The 22,753-nt window shown below is 35.5% G+C and overlaps 1 protein-coding gene across 2 annotated transcripts in view; it reads left to right on the plus strand.

Moving 5' to 3' along the window:
• PNPLA8 (patatin like phospholipase domain containing 8) overlaps positions 1 to 19,897 on the plus strand; it is a 50,497-nt gene extending 30,600 nt beyond the window's left edge. For both annotated transcript variants that reach the window (XM_027539622.1, XM_027539623.1), the window contains exons 6-10: positions 1,057 to 1,228; positions 4,958 to 5,015; positions 7,329 to 7,523; positions 14,071 to 14,266; positions 18,108 to 19,897. In XM_027539622.1, coding sequence (XP_027395423.1) covers positions 1,057 to 1,228; positions 4,958 to 5,015; positions 7,329 to 7,523; positions 14,071 to 14,266; positions 18,108 to 18,382 — 896 coding nt within the window. In that variant the 3' untranslated portion in view covers positions 18,383 to 19,897. The remainder of the gene's footprint in view (positions 1 to 1,056; positions 1,229 to 4,957; positions 5,016 to 7,328; positions 7,524 to 14,070; positions 14,267 to 18,107) is intronic.
• Positions 19,898 to 22,753: the final 2,856 nt, after the last annotated feature.

The raw sequence follows: 22,753 nt of genomic DNA on the forward strand, positions 1-22,753 counted from the left end.
TAACCTTAACTTACAGTGCTCATAATTTTCCTTTCTTTTTCATTTTGTATATTCTAATGTGAAACTTTTGTTTGCACATACAGTTTTTATAAAGTTAAAAATACATATTTAATTTAAGGTTAACATCCCTGTTGTTCTTTTTTTCTACCTGTACAATAAAATTCAATTTTTTTTAAAATATCTTTATAGTAGCTTTCCTTATAAGCAACTTAATTTTGGGGGCAAGTTATTTCTAGTGTAAACATTTTCTGAAACTTGACAAATAACAATTTGTTACATAGTTATAGCATACAGTGAATTTTAAAACAAGCTGAAGACTTCTTTTACTAGAATAAGACTTAAAAAATACATACAATATTTAAAATGCATTATAATAATGATTTACTGTTTTTGTTTCTTTTTGTAAGCAGCAATGCCATACAGATCTTTGCCCCTCCCACCCTCTCTGCATCCCCCAAAGCATTCTTCGCCCCTTTTCCTCCTTAGTTCAGGGTTATGCCAGTTCGGTACACTAGATGGCAGTGTGTGATATCAGTTGCAGCTAGGGTATTAAATCAGCTGTTTAAAAAGACATCCCAGAGACCTAATTTCTTTGTTATGTGAGTTCCTGGGACCAACATGAAGGTGTAATTATATTAATGAATTGATAAGTTGTCAAATATACTGTATTCTGTGATTAAAACTAAGGAATTAAGATTAGAAAGGACATTACCTACCACAGTATCTTAATTATATGTTATTTAATGTAAAATAACACTTTTGTATATATTTTAAAATTATCATCAGTGGTTAGTATTTGTTGAATCTTCATTGAGGCCTGGTAATTCCATTTACATGTATTATCCCAGTGTTACAATAATGTATAAATTTTAGTTATTGTAATTTTCCTTATTTTATAGATGAACAAGATGAGAGCTCTGGGAGGTTAAGAGGTTTGTCTCAAGTGATACAGTCAAAAAGTATGAAAGCTATAATTTTAACCAGGTCTGTGACTCAGAAGGTCTTATAAGTACTATAATGGTCGTGCTGATAAAAACTAAAGATTCTTTCTTTCAGGTGCTATATTAGCCTTCATGTTGGGATTGTTTCATATGCCCCTGGATGAATGTGAGGAACTTTATCGAAAATTAGGATCAGATGTGTTCTCACAAAATGTCATTGTTGGAACAGTCAAAATGAGTTGGAGCCATGCATTTTATGACAGTCAAACATGGGAAAACATTCTGAAGTAAGTTGTATTTATTCTTTTAAAAAATGTCTTGTATTTAAACAAAGCAGGAAAATGTAAATACTCAATTGTTGATCTCCTTCATTAGAAATAACCACTGTTAATATTTTGGTGAAGTGTATTCTATTTACTGCTTTGTTGGGCTCACATGTGTGAGATTGGTATGTAAAAATTGCAGTCACCTTTTTAAAAGTTGCGACAACATTGTGTGTAGGACACGTTTGCCTCCTGTTGTTTCTCCTTCACAAACAGTTTCCCCTAGGCATCTGCAGGATATTGGTTCCAGGAACTCTCAGGGTACCAGAATCCACAGGTGCTCACCGGCCTTATTTAAAAAGGCATAGTAGTATTAGCCTTTCTCAAGTCATTAACAGATATTGTTCTAAAAGATTTAATAATTTTTAAACATTTTCCCCAAAATACTGTAAAGCCATTATACTCACTTTAAAAATATAAGCATAAAGTAGAAACTTAAAATCACCCACAGTTTTAAATTCAGAGCCAAGGACCTTATATTTTCTAATTTTTTCCCCTAGATGATACATATTTTCATATATATTTTATATGGTGGAAGTTATATTGTAATTACAATTTTCTATCTTTTTCCCTTTTTTCAACTTTATTAAAATCCCTTGACATATTTTTAAAAAGACTCGGCTGCATTCTGCAGGGTGATGCCATATTTTCTTAACCTAATGTTAAGATTTATGATTTTATGTTTTATGTTTCTGATTTTTTTGTAATTATGAATAGTGCTGTTGTAGGAAAGTTTACATTTCTGCCCACACTTCAGAATATATCAGTAGGTCAGTTTATAAGAGGCATAATTATTTGGTCAATACTGATATTTTTCTAAAGTAATTATTAAATATGAAATCAAAAATATATAAAGAAAATAGTGAAAATGTATAGTTCTGCAGAGACCAAAATCACTATTAACATGGTGATGTACATTTTTCTAGAATTTCTTAGAGATAAATAAGTGTATGTGTGTGTGAGGTTGTGAGTATGCATTTGTATTCTTACCATTTATAAAATTGGGATGATAATGCATGTACATTTTCACTTAGTATTTTATTTTTATTGGTTTCCTGTGTCATTAGATATTTTTTGAGACATGTTTTAATGATTGTTCACAGTCCATTTTATGGATGTACTGTTTTTTAACATATTTCCTAGTGAAAAAAAGAGGATATTTCAGATATTTTTGCACCTAAAATAAAGTTTTGGTGGATACCCTGCATCTCTACTTAAATCTCTGGTTATGATTTTAAGATAAACTTCTTCGGTGAAATTTTTTGGGCCAGAGAGTTTACATGTTTTAAGAATCTTTTACAGATAGATATATGTGTATACCTGAATTGATCTTTAAATCAGTTGTCCCAGCTTAGCCACCAGAATCAATTTGTGTTTCCATTTCATGAAATACTTAACACCAAGCATTTTAATTTTTAAAACTTTGTCAGTTTTAGAGGTTTTTAAACTGGTATTTCCAGTTGGCATCACGTTGGTTATTGATAAATTTGAACATTTTTTCAAAATTTCTTTTTAGTGTGCAGATTTCAAGAGTGTAGTACTTGCTCATTTTCCTACTGGGGCTTTGTGCACTATATTATAAATGTACTAATCATTTGTTGATATGTTGAAAATGTGCTTTTTAATTAACAGTATTTTTTAATGTGAGCTTAAAATTTTCATGTAGTCAGATCTTTTCCTTTAATTTTGAACTTTGATATTTAGAAAATGTTTTCTACCTCGAAATCAGGCAAATCTTTATATTATTTTCTAGTCCTAAAGTTTAAATTTGTTTTTTTTAGGTCATGATTAAGTCTGATGATTCTGTGGTTTAAACTCACTCATGGCTGCTGGCAGCCAGTGGGCAGCTCAGCTGAGATGGCCGGGACAGCTGGTCTTCCTCATCCTGGGCTTTATCCCACTGTGGCAGTCTCAGAATTCCATCAGGGCAAGCACAGAGCATGAGGACTCACCAAACCTTAGTTTAATGACATGTTTGCTGATGCCCTGTTGACCAAAAGCACTCACACCCAGGATCTGTGTGGAAAGGGACTGCATACAAGTGTATGGAAATGAGAAAGAGAAGATTGGAAAATTCAGTGAAGGCCTTGCTGTTAATGCTCTACCATGTCCATTCCGTGGCCTTTTGAGTCATTTTTTTTTTCCTCTCATTGTTTATTGAGAACATATTTATATTCTTTTTTCCCTGGGATAATGATTTTGTGTTACTTAACGAACACTTTTTAATTACAACATCAGTAGAATCTGGGAATGTTTTATTTTATTTTAACATTTCTCCAAAATAAACAATTAATGTTTCGATTTTCTCTTCAAATTTATATTCATAACAATTCACTAAAACATTTTAGCTCTTTATAAAATTAAGCCTTAAACAAAAAAATAAATGTGACCTTTGCTTAAAGTGTGAAAGTAGCATACTCCCAGGATCTCTGTCCCAATTTTACAGAAGATTTCTATGAGAAGATAAAGTGAAAGACCCTTAGGAGAACAAAATTGCCTTGATCTTCATGCAGAAGAAACATGCAGATCTGGTTGGGGAAGACAAAGATCTTGTCCTTTATAGAAAGCATTTTACATTGTGTTTATAAAAGATAATAAGGGTACGCTGCTGCTGCTTCTGAGTCACTTCAGTCGTGTCTGACTCTGTGCGACCCCATAGATGGCAGCCCACCAGGCTCCCCTGTCCCTGGGATTCTCCAGGCAAGAACACTGGAGTGGGTTGCCATTTCCTGCTCCAGTGCATGAATGTGAAAAGTGAAAGTGAAGTCGCTCAGTCATGTCCAACTCTTAGCGACCCCATGGACTGCAGCCTACCAGGCTCCTCCATCCATGGGATTTTCCAGGCAAGAGTATGGAGTGGGGTGCCATTGCCTTCTCCGAATAAAGGGTATATTGCTACCTAATTTGTAAATATGTGAAATTCACTAATAATCTAGTTGAGAAATGTAAGTACTGTTTGAAAAAAATGTTGTTAGAAAGGAATTTTTCCTTATTGAGGCAAGTTGAAAAAAAAAAACATTCTTTATATTTAGTACAGGGGAAAAATACATAATTTTTAAGTCTGGAAAAAAAAATCAGCACTGAATAAAATTTCCTTGTAATGGAGTTGTGAAAATTGCTGCCCAAGGGTAATTCCTATAATGTTGCAGTAATTCACATGTCAGTTCAGATGGTTTAAAAAGCATTTTTGGGGGGTGGCATAGGCTCTGTATTGCTAAAACAGGTTTGAAGTCTGTCTTGATGTGGTTTTTAGACTGTTCTGTATATAGCCTGTCATAGTTCAGCACTCTTATTTCAGCACAGTTCCTTTATCCAATCAGGAGGACCCTGAAAACAACAAATTTATTCTGCCTCTGTGCCTTTACTCTGTATATGTTCTGGCTTTTAATGTGTTTTCTTGCCATCAGTGGTGTCCTTGTCAAGCTATACCTCCATCCATCTTTCCTAAATAAGAAAGCCTGTATTGACCCCTCCCCACAGACACACAACCTCCTGCAGAATTGCAGATACTTGTAGTTTGAATTGGAGGTTAATAGGTAGCTATGTATTGTTTTATGTGCATTAGTTGGATTGTAAGCTTCCTAGAGGAGATTTTTCTTTTTGTCCCACATAACAGGAACTGCATAGTGTATGTTCCCTGATATTGGGAAATAAATCATTTTGATATAATTTAATTCTTCTCCTTTAATAAAGGGACAGGATGGGATCTTCACTAATGATTGAAACAGCAAGAAACCCCAAGTGTCCTAAGGTAAGTTTAGAGTCTCTTAAATATAACACCTATGGGCTTCCCTGGTGGCTCAGACGGTAAAGTGTCTGTCTACAATGCGGGAGACCCGGGTTCGATCCCTGGGTTGGGAAGATCCCCTGGAGAAGGAAATGGCAACCCACTCCAGTACTCTTGCCTGGAAAATCCCATGGACAGAGGAGCCTGGTAGGCTACAGTCCATGGGGTCGCAAAGAGTTGGACATGACTGAGCAACTTCACTTATATATAACACCTATATGCAATTGAAGGTCAGGTGAATAGAATATTATGAAGGCCCTTCATTAAGGGAAAAGTTTTCTTAGGAACTGCTGTTAATAGATTATATTGATTCCTTATATATTGGGTCATTTTATGAAGATACAGAATGTGAATGATGGAGCTTTTCTGTATCAAGTAAAATAAAACAAAAATTTAAGAACGTGAAAGACTGGGACTAAAGATAAAGAATTATTATAGGGTTAATCTAATCTAGGGATTTAAGGGAAACTGTGGCATTTCCCCCCATAGATTTTTTTAAAGAAACTTCATGTGCCTCGTGAGTATATATTAGGTTAATATACAAATGGAATTCCAACCTTTAAAAATGTCAGTGTTACTAGAATGTGTCTTGGTATGGCTCCTCTTTTTATTTATTTTGTGATCTGAGTATTGCTTGAGTTCTGTGTCCTGTATTAAGACTCATTATTTGATTAAGGAATAAGGGTTTATGTACCTAGGAATCCTGTGCAGCTTGTATTTATTCTTGAATAACAAGCTGTAACCATGAAAAATCAGATACAACTCTCTCTATTGCTCTTTCACTCCCGCTTACACATATTTTCGTTCATTCTTTAGATATTAATTATGTACCCCATGTGTCAGCACTGTGCTGGGGACTTTGGATACATTAGTGAGTAAATGCCAACATGGAGTTTACAGTCCAGTAGGGCAAAGTAAGCATTAGTCAAATGATCACACAAATGAGATGCAGTTTTCCTGAAATAAGTGCTTTGGAACACAAAAACAGTTCTCTGAAATCATGTATTTACCAAGGACATGAGGGAAGACTGCTGTAAGGAAATGTACTTTGAGGTTTCAGTGTAAGGGCTGATGAGCAGTCCTGGCAAAGGGAACAGTCTATACAAGAGGAGCCTTCCAGAAATGCAGGCCCTAGAGATTGGACCCTAGGGATCCAAGGGCAGCGTGTGCAATGAGGTTAGAGGGATAGCTCCTTCAGACCATGTGAGGCCTTGATGATGAGATGCAGTAGCTCGTTGGAAAGGACCTAAGGATGAATGCTACACCCCTTGTTTGTTCTCTTGTGTCTTCAGGGCTTCTTGTTTGTTCTTAAAATGTGAGCCTTGCCAGACTTTAAAAAAGAAAAAAAAGAGTGGGTGTGAGGGAACTGCAGCCACCTCAAAAAGTAATTCACTCCTGATAAATGAGGCAACCACCCACACCTTTCGTAATTGAGCCTGCCTGTATACCAGTTAATGGAAAGACTCTAGATTTTAGTATATGGCCAACTCTTATCCATAGTGGCCTACAGACACACTTAGGTCACTCACAGGAACTTGGAATGTGACTTTTGGTTTATAAAATAGCAAAGCACACAGGCCTCTTGCAGGACTTAGCATAGAGCCCTAATAACTTAAGCCTCACCAGTACCATTCAGCTTCTTAAAGTTCATATAGCAGGTCATTAATAGATACATCACATTTTATATAAATTCAACTGATACTGATAAAATCTGAGACCCTAGGTGATAAAGATTAGTTTTTTTAATTAAAAAAAAAAAAAAAAAAAACCCAGCCACCAGTTACTGTGATCAAAAAGCCTAGAGAATTAGTTTATTGTGTTAGAGTTTGAGTTACTAAAGTCATAATGCTTTCAAAGAGCACAGGAACAAAGATTGATTTATAAGTGATAGGAAATTAGTGTATTATTCATCTTTAGTTTTTGTTTGTTGCTACTACTGCAGTATCATATAAAGGTCTGCAAATTTATGCCTTCTTGAATCTCTTTTTAAGTAGCTAATCAAATCACGCAGTCAAAGAATATCTTTTATTACTGTTCTCTCATAATGCATTTCTCAAAATTGTCCCAGCCCTTGTTACTGTTTTCCCATTAAAACAAAACAAAACAAAACAAAACCTGTTTAAAAGGATCTGCTTCTGTTAACATTAGGGTTATGTTATACACTTTACCTTGATAGGTACAGTTGTACAATGTTCATTCATACCACTAAATATTTAATTTTTACAGTCCCAAATATTGCTGCTTACAATGCGTATTGTCCACTTTTTAATCGACTAGGTCGCTGCAGTAAGTACCATAGTGAACAGAGGGATAACGCCAAAAGCCTTTGTGTTCAGAAACTATGGACATTTTCCTGGAATCAACTCTCACTATTTGGGAGGCTGTCAGTATAAAATGTGGCAGGCCATCAGAGCCTCATCCGCTGCTCCGGGCTACTTTGCAGAATATGCGTTAGGAAATGATCTCCATCAAGTAAGTTGACTGTGTGGCTTGTCTTCTAAAACTTGACATGACTGAAGAGTCGGCACTTACAACTGAACTTAGAGGGATGCACCAGGGAAACTCTCCTCATGTCTCCATGTGGCAAAAGATGTGTGTGCAATAAAATAGGATATTTTTAGCTGTTTGTTTTTCTTAAATTAACAATACTCTCTGGTTTGAGAGTGTATTTTAGGAAAGATGCGTTTGTATCTTCTGAAATGAGATTCATGACCATTTACAATAATTTTAATTTGATGGAAAAATGAAGTAGTATGTGTGACTGGCTTTCCAGATGTGATAAAAATTAAAAGTGAAACAGTCCCGAAAAATGCAGAATGCAGTCTGTTAACAGTTTTGGTGGATGTATTTGGAAGGAGATGTAATAAAATAGTAATATTAAACATTCAGTAGGTTAGTTAGGTGCTAGACACCTATAATGTCCTTTGTACGCATTTCCTCATTTAATTATGACTGCTTATGATGCTGGAGAAGGAAATGGCAACCCACTCCAGTGTTCTTGCCTGGAGAATCCCAGGGACAGGGGAGCCTGGTGGGCTTCCGTCTATGGGGTCGCACAGAGTCGGACACGACTGAAGCGACTTACCAGCAGCAGCAGCTTAGGATGCAGATAGAGTGATGTCCATTTTGCAAATGAGAAATTGAAAACTTAAGAAAAATTAAGTGACCAGACTAGGGTTGCAGCTGTTAATTGATGGAGTTAGGGTGCTGTCTATAATTATACTATTTTAAAATTTATGGATAAGTGATCTGTTAAGCTGAACATTGTTCTATAATGTTGAATGATATATTCTTTTTCTTTGACAGAGACTTTTATCATAAATTATTTTCCCTGTCAAGTTTTCCCACTATTTATGAAAATCTTAACTCATAGTTTATACTCAGTGATAAAAAAGTCAACAAAGGTTTTGAGCTGATAACTTCCAAAATATATGTTTTAATGTATGCTTAAAGAGTCGGACATGACTGAGCCACTTCACTTCAATGTATGCTTAGTTTGTTATATGCTACTACACTTAAAATTCCTTGATGGAATCGATAACCTTAACTTTCCTGCCTGGCTCAGTATTTAGATATAGTTGAGAAGAAAACTTATTTTGATAATAAATTTTAGATATTGTTCAAAAACTCATAGTTTTTATATAAATGCATAGCATCTATATATGTGTTAATGTTATAATATCTAAAACATTGTTATCAAATTCATCTTCTATAACTTTATGTACCAGCTTAGATATATTATAAGTGTTACATTCAGCTATCTCATTTTCTTTCTGTCTTACCAGAAGTAATATTATAATCTTGGTAATTAAGAGATTAAAATCGGTTCCTTAGGTCTCTGGAGTCAGTGCAGACTGTTTCCTACTTGGTCAGCTCAGTCATTGCAGAGTTATGTAAGGCACTTCCCATTCTCGCTTTCCTTCGCTTTATTCCTCCCCCTCAGGGCAGAAAGTGCTAGCTGTAGAGCTTTGTTCTGACATTTTATTTCGAGATTTACTGATCAAAATAAAAATTGGATTTTAATATATATGTTGCCATTTGTAACAATGACTTCTTCATATTCCATAGTGTTTTCACCATGTCATAAATGGAGAAATAACAATTTATTCGGAAATGTAATAGTTAATGTTTATAGCTTACAACTTGAAGACTTGTCATGCTACAAAATTGCAGTTATGCCAAATACTAGTGAAAGTTTCAGGACCCTACATTCCCAGACTCCAAAAGAAGTTCTCTCGTTTGCTCTTTATGCTTTATCTAAGAGGAAGTAGTTCTAAGATTTAATTTAGTCCTATAGAATGCAAATCATAAACTAAAATAATTCAGCAATTCTTTTTCCATTTCAGATTAGTGATATTCCTTTCCATGCAAAGCAATTTTTATTTTGATGACCTTAATCTTTGAACTTAGGCTGGTCTACAGATTAAAATAATTTATATAAATTTTATTTAAAGCATGTAACTATGCAGAGAAATATGCTCAATATTTTGTAATGACCTCTGAGGGAAAAGAATCTGAAGAAGAAAATACTTAGTTTCGTAAACATATGTATATATATAAAAGAATTGCTGTGCAGACACAACGATTACACCACCACCACCACCACCTCCATCACACCTGAAACTAACATGATATTGTAAATCAACTGTTCTTCAATTGTAAAAAATTTAAAAATAATGCATAAAATCATATATGCAGAGAATATACTTTCATGTAAATCAATGACTTGATTCCAGAAAGATTAGCACATCTAACTTAAGAATATTCTGATAGAATCTAGAATCTAAGCAAACCATATTTGAGCAAATATTTTCCTTATTCCATATTTCTTTCTGTATACTTGAAGAAATGGCATATTTTTCTCTTCCAAAGACACCATGTAAGGCTGATTAGAGTATTCTAAGATATGAATGATCTTAAGTGCTTAAACAAAGAAAACATTCAAGCAAAGTTCCCTTCCTACTCTTTAAAAGTTGCCAGAACTATAACTCACTATTTATTACAATCCTCTTCTCCTTAGCTCTTAGAATGATTATATTCAGTATTTCTAGTCTCATTTTTAAAATGAGACTGTCATGTCTTTTTAACTGTCACGTCTGACATATGTTTTAATGTAAGTTCATATCCTTTTTATAATCAGGTAAAGTATAAATTATAAATTATGGGACTTCCGTAGTGGCTCAGACTATAAAGAATCTGCCTGCAATGCAGAAGACATGGGTTCGATCCCTGAGTTGGGAAGATCCCCAGGAAAAAGGTATGGCAACCCATTCCAGTATTCCTGCCTGGAAAATTCTATGGGCAGAGAAGTCTGGCAGGCTTTTCCCATAGTCCATGGGGTTGCAAAGAGTCAGGCACAACTGAGTGACCAACACTGAAGCACAAGTTGGTGGATGGGTAGATTTCATTTGTCTTTGTAAAGAGATGAATGTTATTACAGTATTGCGAGGTTTATTAGATGTCCTGGGAAACTATAAAATAGGAAGAATTCTTCTTGAATAGCTTCTAATGTATTATTTGTCTCCCCAACCCAAGTAGCATCATATTTATCTTGAAATAATTACTTTTTACAAAATTATCCCTTCTCTCTTTCTAACAGCTACACATATTTTATGTGTACAGTTTAATGAAGTTGATCATATGCATATCGCTTCTCTCTTTCCACCTCCTCCTCCAAAATTAAATCATTTTTTCACTGTCTTTGGGGAAAGATCCTGATAAATTAGTTTGCACTAAAGGTTTTTCTGCAGATTCTAATATATTATTTCTTTTAGTCCTTATTTACATTTTAAAACGTTGGGTTCAGAACTCAGAATACATTAACCTAAAACAAATTATGATATTTCATATAAACCTTCCAAGTAAAGGATGTTTTAAGCAGAAAGAGCCTGCCTAGCATTTTCTGTGCTAAATTATGCCTGTGCCAGGCCACAGCTAACAGTATTCATTTTAACTAGATAAAATGTTGAGAGTGCTTACTCGGTGCCAGACATTATGTTAACCATAAAGAATATGAAGGTTTTTAATAATTGCTGATATATTGTTTGTGTTTCCTGGATCTTATCATCAAATAACTCAAAACTAGAAGATAAACAGTTATAGCATGAGATGATAAATTCAATAATAAAAATATATACAGAGTTAAGAAGTAGTATAAAAAATGTGATTTATTTTGTCAGGATTGGCTTTACAAAGAAGTCTTCTGAGTTTACATATAAAGAATGAATAGTTGATTAGGATAGAAATAGGATGGAGAGGACGGGGAATCCTTGCTTAATGGTTGCAGATCCTATTTGGTGTAATAAAAATGTTTTGGAAAACATTCTGAGTGTTACTGATGCCACTGAATTGTAACCTTAAAAATGCTTAAAAGGACCAAATTCATGTTATATATTTTTTTTCATAATAAAAGACAAATTTTTAAACACCCTGTTAGGGAGTTCGCTGGTAGTTAAGATTTGGCATTTTACTGCCATCACCCAGGTTCAGTCCCTTGTCAGGGAACTGAGATCCCCTAAGCTTTGCTGCATGACCAAAATTAAAAAAAAAAAAAACTAAACATGAGTTGATTAAGAGACATTCATTTGTATGGTCCATCGGTTATTTTCCAGTATAAATTCTGATTTATGATGTGAAATGATTAAATATACATTAAAAGCAGTCAAAAGTATCCAGATATTAGGCTTTTTAAGAAGCACATGCATGATGTAATACAGTTAAAACACAATCCTGTGTACCTCTAAAAGGTAAGTATCAATTTACTTAACAAGTTTATTTTTCAAGTCTGTTTTACCTCAGCGCTTAGAATAAGCAGTGGCTGATAAACATGAAGTACACAATAAATAAGTAAATGTGAGTATGAATACTGTGGGTGGAAAGGCTTCAGGAGATGCCATAAACGTTACATTAGCCTAATGACTTGCCGATAGAAAAGGCATCTAACACGAGTAGGCTCTCATCTAACAAAGGTGGGCTAGTAACTCTGTAAATGGCTTAAGGGGTGGTATGCCTTGCCACTGGGCTGAAGTGAATACCAAAAATATCAGCTTCTGCACTATTTTGGATGGAAATCAGGTAAAGTTTAAGGAACAGAAATTTTAATTTTGAAGCAAGCTATTAAAACCATCTAAAACTTGGCAACTTTTGATGGGGGATTAATTTTATTATTATCTCTTCTTGCTAAACCTTGTTTGCCTTTCTTTTATCCCCTTTTTCTCTTTTCTTAATCCTTCTTTATCAGTTCAGTCACTCAGTCATGTCTGACTCTTTGCAACCCTTTGGACTGCAGCACGCCAGGCTTCCCTGTCCATCACCAACTCCCAGAGCTTGCTCAAACTCACATCCATTAAGTCAGTGGTGCCATCCAACCATCTCATCCTCTGTCATCCCCTTCTCCTTCTACTTTCAATCTTTCCCAGCATCGGTCTTTTCCAGTGGGTCAGTTCTTCTCATCAGGTGGCCAAAGTATTGGAGTTTCAGCATCAGTCCTTCCAGTGAATATTCAGAACTGATTTCCTTTAGGATTGACTGGTTTGATCTCCCTGCAGTCCAAGGGACTCTCAAGAGTCTTCTCCAACACCACAGTTCAAAAGAATCAGTTTTTTGGCGCTCAGCTTTCTTTATAGTCCCTCTCTCACATCCATACATGACTACTAGAAAGACCATAGTTTTGACTAGATGGACCTTTGTTGGCAAAGTAATGTCTCTGCTTCTTAATATGCCGTCTAGGTTGGTCACGGCTTTTCTTCCAAGAAGCAAGTGTCTTTTAATTTCATGTCTGCAGTCACCATGTGTGGTGATTTTGGAGCCCCAAAAAATAAACTCCCTGTTTCCATTGTTTCCCCATCTGTTTGCCAGGAAATGATGGGATCATGATGCCATGATCTTAGTTTTCTGAATGTTGAGTTTTAAGGCAACTTTTTTACTCTCCTCTTTCATTTTCATCAGGAGGCTCTTTAGTTTTTCTTTGTTTTATTCCATAAGGGTGGTATCATCTGTGTATCTGAGGTTATTGTTTTTTCTCCTGGCAATCTTGATTCTAGCTTGTGCTTCATACAGCCCAGCATTTCACATGATGTGCTCTGCATATAAGTTAAATAAGCAGGGTAACAATTACAACCTTGACATACTCCTTTCCCAATTTGAAAGCAGTCTGTTGTTTCATGTCCAATGGAACTATCCTTCTTTATAGTTTTTATGATAATGAAATGTTTCATCTAAAATAGCCAAATGATTAGAAGTTGCAGAGTATAAATATAGAATTGACAATAAAAATAATTTAATGAAAGAAATAGCTTTCTGCTGAATTAGAAGTGGAGTATGGTATGGGCATCATTCGTTTTATCCCATTCCTGGCAAACCTCACATGATATATCTACCCAATTTTGAACAGCTATAAACTTTTAGAAAATTATTTTCTTTCCTTGTGGATTCTTCAAAATAATGTAGATTATTGATAATGCTTAGAAATATAAAGCTTGCCTACTTTGTTTAGGTTATATCTGCAGTAAATGAAATTGATACTTTGAAATTGTATTGTTAATAAAATTTCAACTTAAATTGCTTTAATCAATTTGGTTTTATTGGATTTGTGAAAGATCTGGTCTTTATTTATTTGGTAAAACCACAATTCTTTTGCCAGATTTTATATAGACTCTATTAACCACTAAACAAGAATAAAAACCTTTAAAAGTAATTCTGTTCATTTGAGTAATTTTGAACAAAATATTCAGAGCAATCCAAAGTTCAAAAAGAACCTCCTTAATAGTAAAGGAAAGTTTAATAAAGCCAGTGGAGCCAGTGAATTTTCATATGACTTCTTTTGTAGCTGTAGTTTATAAAATAAATTCACTTTAAAGGAATCTCTTGTTTTTAAATCATTTGTTAAATTTATTACATAGTTCAGTTTTCCTAATTGAGTAAATTTCAAAATGTGGAAAATGTAATTTGTTTTCACGTTTGTAAAAAAGAATTTCACTTCAAATTTACTTCCTATATTTGTTTGACTTACATTTTGCAGGATGGAGGTTTGCTCCTGAATAACCCTTCCGCATTAGCAATGCATGAGTGTAAATGTCTTTGGCCAGACGTCCCCTTAGAGTGTATAGTATCCCTGGGCACTGGGCGTTACGAGAGTGATGTGAGAAACAACGTGACGTACACGAGCCTAAAAACCAAACTGTCCAACGTCATCAACAGCGCTACAGACACAGAAGGTTAGTCTGTTTATTTGCTGTCTTAATGTACTTTGCCTTTAGAATTCGGTTTTTGGTAGACTGTGCTGATGCTCACTGCAAAAAGTACATTGTTATGTCTGTATTGCAGGCTTAGGAAGCACATGGGAGCAGGTCTTTGTCATTTCTCTTTCTCCTCACTCATTTCTACAGTAGCAGCTTCTCTGTGTGGGAGCTAGTGGTACCTTTGCCTCCTTACAGTTGGAGAAGTAGCTGAGGCAGGAGTAGCACAAAGGCTTGGTTGGAGACTCTTAAGAAAAAGAAAAAAGAGGTTGGTTCAGATAAACACAGGATAACACGGAGAGAATCAGAGTACTTCTGGATTATTTAATAACATGGAGGCAAATCAGAATAAGTCCTTACTTCCACTCTGGCTGCCCACCTGTAATCTAGCCTTCGTAATAAAGCCCAAGTGATCCTTTAAAATGTAAATTGCATCATGTCTTTATCTGGTTCCAAACCCTCTAGGCTTCCCATCACACTTAGAACAAAACCCCAAAGCCTCATTAACTGAAATTCACCAGGCCTTGGAAGACCTAGCCTTTGAATGCATCTCTTCCCCTTCTCTCAAGCTGTGTCCCCTCTGTAAAGTGTGTCCAGCTACACTTGAATTCTTGCTGTTCCTCAACTTCCTAAGAAGGCCCTGCCTCAGATATCTGTCTTCTGTTTGTAAGGCCTTACCCACATATCAGTATGTGCTCGAGTCCCTCCCTTAACCTCATTCTGGTCTCTGCTCAGACGTCACTTTCCCTGAGAGCCCTTTTCTGTTCACTTTCTAATCTCTGTATCCCACCAGAATGTAAGCAGAAACTTACCCAGCTAACTGTGTTGACTACAATGCCTGGCACATAGTAGGCAGTCAGTATTTGTTGACTTTCTAATTTTGGCCTTTGAGGTCTAGAGCTTCTTATTTTACTATATTATTTTTAAGTCCTACATGAAATCTGTTATTAAATTTGTAAAAAAGAATTGTTCCCACTTAACAGCCCCTTGCTTCTGAATCTTATTCTCTCTCTGTTATCTTATTCCTGACTGAGTCATCAGCCTATATGAGCATCTTAAACTTCCCACTAAGAACGTTTATTTATTAAATGATAACCCAAGAAACTTCCCTGGTGGCTCAGACAGTAAAGCATCTGCCTACAATGCGGGAGACCTGGGTTCAATCACTGGGACAGGAAGATCTCCTGGAGAAGGAAGGGGCACCCCACTCCAATATTCTTGCCTGGAAAATCCCATGGATGGAGGAACCTGGTAGGCTACAGCCCATGGGGTCGCAAAGAGTTGGACACGACTGAGCAACTTCACTTTCACTTTGAACCCAAGAAAAAGTGACATTCTGAATTTTTCACTATCTACAATTTTGTTATGAAATCAATAAATATTCTTACCATAAGCAGTCTTCTTAGAAAAAGATAGCTTTGATTACCCAGTCTCATGATACTTTTATGTATACCTTGTGCAAACCACATTATTGGCTCACTTGAAATGTTTAAGAAATATGAAATATACTGCCTTTGTGCACATACACTCTAGTTAATGAAGAATTAGAGTGAAACTTGTAATTGCTGGTATTAGATGGTTATTGATGTATAAAAACAGCAGTTGCCTTTGAAAGTTATATGCAAGACCTGATGGTAAAAAGTACAAAACATTACTGAGAGAAATTAAAGCAGGCCTAAGTAATTGATAACTGTGCTCATGAATTCAAAATGTCAGTATTGTTATGCTGGCAAACCACAGATTGGTTTTAGACTTCATGCAACTGCTAGAGAAGTCAAAACAGACTTTCTGTGGGGTAGAGATTAACACGATGACTGTAAAATTCATATGGGTATGCAAAGGACCTAGAGTAACCAAAACAGTTTTCTAAAAGAACAAAATTAGAGGACTTAGACCCTCTGACTTTGAGGCTGTAAAACTACAGTTAAGCAAGGGTGGTGTTTGCATTAGATCAGTGGTACCTAATAATGCAGAAATTGATCCAGACATGTGTGCTCAAAAGATTTTTGACAAAGGTAACTCAAAGAGGAAAGGATAATCTTTTCAACAAATAGTACCAGGACAATTAGATAACTGTATTTAAAAAACTGAACCTTGACCCTTGACACCACATATAAAAACTAACTTGAAATGGATCATAGATCTAAATATAAGAGTTAAAACTGCAAATCTTCTAAAATACCCTGGAGAAAATCTTAATGACGTTGGGTTAGGTAAAGAGTCTTTGATAGTACATAAGAGGAAAAATAGATAAATTAGACTTCATTAAGTTATAAATTTTGTTCTTCAAAAGACACTTTTAATAAGAGACAAGCTATCTGCTGAAGTCAAATATTAGTAAAATATGTCCATCATCAGAACCAAATGTACAATCAGATGCAAAACATATAGAAAATACTTCCAATATTTCATATAAGGAATATATAGAGATGAAAACAAAACAAAAAATCAATGGAAAAAAATGGCCAAAATATTTGAACAGACACTTCACTGAAGAAGATATACAGGGGACTGATAAGTACATGAAAGATTTTTCATTAGTAGTCATTGCTGCTAAGTCGCTTCAGTCGTGTCTGACTCTGTGCGACCCCATAGACAGCAGCCCACCAGGCTTCTCCATCCCTGGGATTCTCCAGGCAAGAACACTGGAGGGGTTTGCCATTTCCTTCTCCAATGCATGCAAGTGAAAAGTGAAAGTGAAGTCTCTCAGTCGTGTCCGACTCTTAGCAACCCCATGGACCATAGCCTACCAGGCTCCTCCATCCATGGGGTTTTCCAGGCAAGGGTACTGGAGTGGGTTGACATTGCCTTCTCCATTATTAGTCATTAGGGAAATGAATATTAAAACCACAAGATACCAGTACACACCTTCTAAAATGATTAAAAATAAGACCAACAATAACAAGTCTTCGCAAAGATAAAGAACAGTGGGACTCAGATAATCCTAATGGTTGACATGCAGAATGATGCAACCATTTGGAAAAGAGTGTTGTTGTTCTTAATAAGATAATTAAACTTTTACCATATGAGCAAGCAGTTTCATCCATGAGTATTTATGCAGGAAAAATAGAACCATATATCCACAAAATGATTTAGGATTATTTCTAATAGCTGAAAACTGAAGAGAAGCAGACCCAGACCAGAGAGAACAAATTGTGTAATATCCCTACACTGAATTACTACTTAGCAATAAAAAGGAAGAAATTATTGATCCATACTGCAACATGCATTTCAAAAGCATTTTTCTGAGTAGAAACAATAACCAGACACAGAAGAGCTATATATATATTTGTAAGTTTGTTTATATGAAATTCTAGAAAAGGCAAAAGATACGGGAGGAATCAACCATAAAGAGGCATGAAGAAGCTTTTGGGGTGATGGACAATATTCTGTGTCGTGGTGGTTGTGATCAAACAAGTGTATACCATTGTCAAAACCTGGCAGTTTAGACATGTAAAATTTATTAACCTTACTGTATATAAATTATACCTTAATAAAGATGATCTCAGGAAATTAAAAAACAACAAAAGGAAGGTTGAAAAGGCATCTCAGCAGTGGCTAACAGTATGACCGAAAACAGAAGAGTCCTGGAGCTGGGATCCTAATTTAACAGAATTATATGGTATATATCAGGAATTGAATTTCATTTCATAATTATATTCAATATTATGAATTCTTTACTTCTGCCGTTAATTAGCTAGAATGTGAAAAATAAGCAAGGCTTTCTGATTTGCCTAAAATAGGGTAATTTAAATAAAATTAGATCATTGCAGAATAACTTGATTTTTTAATTCGCTCTGTCCTCTCTTTGTTTTAACAGAAGTCCATGTAATGCTTGATGGTCTATTACCTCCTGACACCTATTTTAGATTTAATCCTGTTATGTGTGAAAACATACCTCTAGATGAAAGTCGAAATGAAAAGCTGAATCAGCTGCAGTTGGAAGGGTTGAAGTACATAGAAAGAAATGAAGAAAAAATGAAAAAACTTGCAAAAATATTAAGTCAAGAAAAAACAACTCTGCAGAAAATTAATGATTGGATAAAACTAAAAACTGACATGTATGAAGGCCTTCCATTCTTTTCAAAATTGTGATGAGTGTGTGCGTGTAGTCTCCTAACTGAATGCCTGTTGAGAAGATCCACAGAATTCAATAAGGAATCGTGGGGTTCAGCATGATTTATCATCAAAATGCTCTTGAATTCTGGGGAATCCTGAAAAGACAGTGTTTGGACCAGCTTGCACAGTACAGAGAGAGTGTACTTGGTTACACAGTTCATATGGAAATTAGGTTTTTATGATGTTAATAATTAACTGTGCTTTAGGAATCTTACTGTACTAGTTGGTTTTAGTACATATCGATGTTGTATTGTTTGATGTTTGAAAATTTATTAATATATGTGCCAAACAAGAACTGAAAACTATCACATTATACTTGGTATTTTTACTTTAGTCACCATAATCATGTTAAATTTATTTAATCATTGATTTTCTTTCATGTGGAAAAACTAATTTCTTCTTCATTACTTTAAACATTACTTAGGTTTTTGATAGCTACGTTCTATGATCCAAATATTGCCTCCCACGATTGTCATGTGATCTAAACAGATGCAGAAAAAAAATGAAATTCTCTCTATCAAAGGACTTTTACATTTGAAATATGAAAGAGCCAGATACCGTTTTCTATTCCAAATATGTTTATTTCAACGTTGTTTGGTTCCGAAAGATAGGTGAAGTTCCAGTCAACCACTTTTCCCCCCTAAAATTTCAAGATAATGCTGTGTGTCAATTTTCTAGCTCTAGCTTATCATTCACTCATATAAAATTAATTATTTGAATTTACTGAGGAAATACCCCATCATTAGCAAAAACTAAACTGTTGAAATAATCTGTTAAAAGGCTGATGTCATTTTTAAATTATTTATTATTTATAATGTAGCCTGTCATCTCTTTGTAGCTCTGTCAACAGTATGCTTTAAAAAAATGTCAGGCTTGTTTTATCTTAACTCCTTTAACCATCTAGACTTCACAGAGATTAATAACATATACAGCAACTTGCATCATTGTTTATGCTAACCAAATTCATCTTTGTTGTGTTATCTATGTGCCATGTAAATCCTTTACCATGTTTAGATTTGTCAAGGAAAATGAAAAGAGGTGAGTGTCCTTTGCTTTCTCTACATAAACTGGAGCTAAACCCATTACTGTGTCTTTGCATCAGTGCTGTGTAGAGCCAGTGAGGCATGGTTCACAGATGCCGGGGGAGCTGAGAGTCTGGATGCTAATTTGGGCTGCGATGCACAGTCCTTCTGTTTTGACTTGGAAGAGGGTGGATAACCTCTCTGGGCTTCAGATATTTTATTCTGGGAAAGTGGGAAGAGCTAGCTGTAAAATTTTATTTACTCTTAGGGCAACTGGAAAGAAAATTCTACAATTGTAGAAGCAAAAGATTAGAAGAGATGTGAAAATGAATTTTCAGTCCTACAGAGGTAAAATATCTGCTCTTTTCATAGAAGCAAAGAATTCTCTGTTTCAGAAAAAAAAATGTAACAAATTATCCAACTCATCAATTACTTTAAAAATATAGAAAATAAAAATTGTAGCTCAGTCTTTTTTGGATAATTCTGTTCTTATTTGTGTGATCAGTGCTGTGCTGGTAATATTTCACTTCTGTACTTGCTGCTGCTGATGTCCATTATTAAAAATGGTGCCTTGGGCAGAGTTGTGTATAGGCTACGGTGGAGAGAGCCTGGCCGGGGTTATAATTACACTCTGCACCTCTCCCTCTCCCATGCCACACTTTATCCAGGAGAGGGTAGGTGACAAAGGAACCTTCTGAGAGGCAGGGAAGTCAGGAATACTGAGCATGCAGTCTGAGGGGACACAACCCCCGCGTCCTGCCCAGCAGTTTCTGACCACTGCCTTCTCCTTTCACTTGGAGTAAATCTGCTAATGACTGAAGGACTGAGACCACTAGAGTTCCCATGTCCCTGTCTCTGTCCTTGCTGCTTCTGCTTTTCTCACCAACAGAAGGTACACCAGTTGGGTGGTGCACCCATTTTCAGTTGTCCCCATTTGTACTTGAAACTGATTATCTGAAGAATTGTGTCATGCACCCGAGATAACCTTCACTTTACAATGAAGCCAGTGCTTTGCTTTGTCCAAAAGCAGAGTGGATTTCTTTTCAGAAAAGAACAGAAGAAAAGGATACTCTCCTGAAATATGAAGACACACTACCAGGTAGGTTATGGGTTCTTTATTCGACTGTTTTTAAAGTACGATCAGTTCTTTATGAGAAGAATGTTTTAAAGATAGATAATGGCCTAATTAGGTTCCTTCCAATGCAATAATTCTGTGATAATTTATAAAAGTAAACAGTGATCAAATGAGTTAAAAGAGAAGAAATTAGGATATTCCTGCCTATTCATTCATATCACTTATTCTCGTAAGATTTAACTGATGTCTTTGGCACACAGTTTATGCTTCTTGATTAATTTATTTAAATCAACTAGTTTTCATTCATGCTAATAAATATATCTCATTCTTAAAATTATTTTGATTTTTTAAAAATACAGCAGTGTGTCCCTTTCAGGTGGCTATATTTTGAAAAATGATTGAAAATCCAAAATGTATCTACTGTCAGTAGTTTTACAGATAAACCAGTAAAGTTCCACTTTTACCGTAAGGGAAATTTCATAGCTCTGAAAGTAGAGAAACATAAATGTGTTTAAAGTGTTTTCACATCTATAGAGGAAATGTGAGTATTTTTATGATTATTACTAGCTAATATCTAGCACTTACATGCCAAAGACTATGCTGAAAGCTTTATGTCCACTATCTCATTATATTTATATCCCTGTGGAAGAGGTACTGTTACTATTATTCCTAATAATAACAAAAAAAAAAAAAAGTAACTTTTTAAGGGGCTTCCCTTGCAGTCCAGTGGTTAAAACTCCATATTTCTAGCACTTTACTACAGAGGATTTTAGGAACTAAGGTCACACATGCCAAAAAAAAAAAAGGTAAAAGTGAGGTAAAGAGAAAAATCATAAACGTTTTGAACTTTTTGTTTCTCTCAAGTGAAAGTGAAGTCACTCAGTTGTGTCCGACTCTTTGCGACCCCATGGACTGTAGCCTACCAGGCTCCTCCCTCCATGGGATTCTGCAGGCAAGAGTACTGGAGTGGGTTGCCATTTCCTTCTCCAGGGGATCTTCCTGACCCAGGGATCAAACCCAGGTCTCCTGCATTTCAGGCAGACGCTTTAACCTCTGAGCCACCAGGGAAGTAGCCACGTTCAAATTTTATTATTGATTGTGCAAATATTTATTAACTGACATCTTTGTTTCAAGATTGACTCCACCCTTTACATCACCCATATTGGATCATTCCTGCTTTCACGTGAAGTATCTTTTTCTCCTCCATTTTTTATAGCTTGATTGAGGTGTAATTTCCATACCAAAAAAGCTATCCACTGCAAGTGTTCAGCACTTTGTAGTAGATTTATAGAGTTGTGCAACCATCAAATAGTCCAGTTTTAGAGCAATGCCATCATCCACAGATCTTGCCTCATGCTTGTTTCTTGCCTCATGCTTGTTTATAGCCATTGCCTACTCCTGTCCTCTGCTCCAGGCAACCAGTGATGTGCTTTCTGTCTGTGTAGAGTTACTGTTTCTGGATATTTCCTATAAATGGGATCAAATAGTATATAATCTTTTGCATCTGTTTTCTTTTCACTTAGCATGTTGCTGAGATTTTTCCAGGCTGTAGCATAACAGTAGTTGGCTCTTTCTCATTACAGTCCATGGAGTTGCAAAGATTCGGACACGACGGAGTGACTAACACTTCCAGTAGCTATTGATGTTGAGTATCTTTTGAGGTATTTATTAGTTATTTGTATGTCTTCTTTGATGAAATATCCATTCAACTCTTTTGCCCATTTTTAAATAGTTTATTTTCTTGTTATTGAGTTGTGCAAAAGTTCTTTATATTCTAGATGCAAGTCTCTTGCCAGATAATATGTATCTCCCAGTGAGTGGCTTGCCTTTTCATATTTTCAGTAGTGTCTTTTAAGTATGCATATGAGTTTTTAATTTTGATGGTCAGGTTATCAATTTATTCTTTTGAGTTAATTTTGTATATGATATGTGCATGTGTGTTCAGTCACTCAGTCATGTCCAACTCTTTACAACCCTCTGGAAACTGTAGCCCACCAGGCTCCTCTATCCATGGAATTCTCCAGGTAGGAATACTGGAGTGGGTTGACATTTCCTTCTCCAGGGTATCTTCCTGACCCAGGGATGGAACCCATGTCTCCTGCATTGGCAGGCGGATTCCTTACCACTGAGCCACCTGGGAAACCTATATGGTGTGAATAAGGGTCAAATCTCTCTTTCTCTCTTTTGCATAAGAATAGTTGTGCCAGCATCATTTGTTAGTCGCTCAGTCATGTCCGTTTCTTTGTGACG

This window comes from Bos indicus x Bos taurus, chromosome 4, assembly GCF_003369695.1.
Source record: "Bos indicus x Bos taurus breed Angus x Brahman F1 hybrid chromosome 4, Bos_hybrid_MaternalHap_v2.0, whole genome shotgun sequence".
Lineage (NCBI taxonomy): Eukaryota > Metazoa > Chordata > Mammalia > Artiodactyla > Bovidae > Bos > Bos indicus x Bos taurus.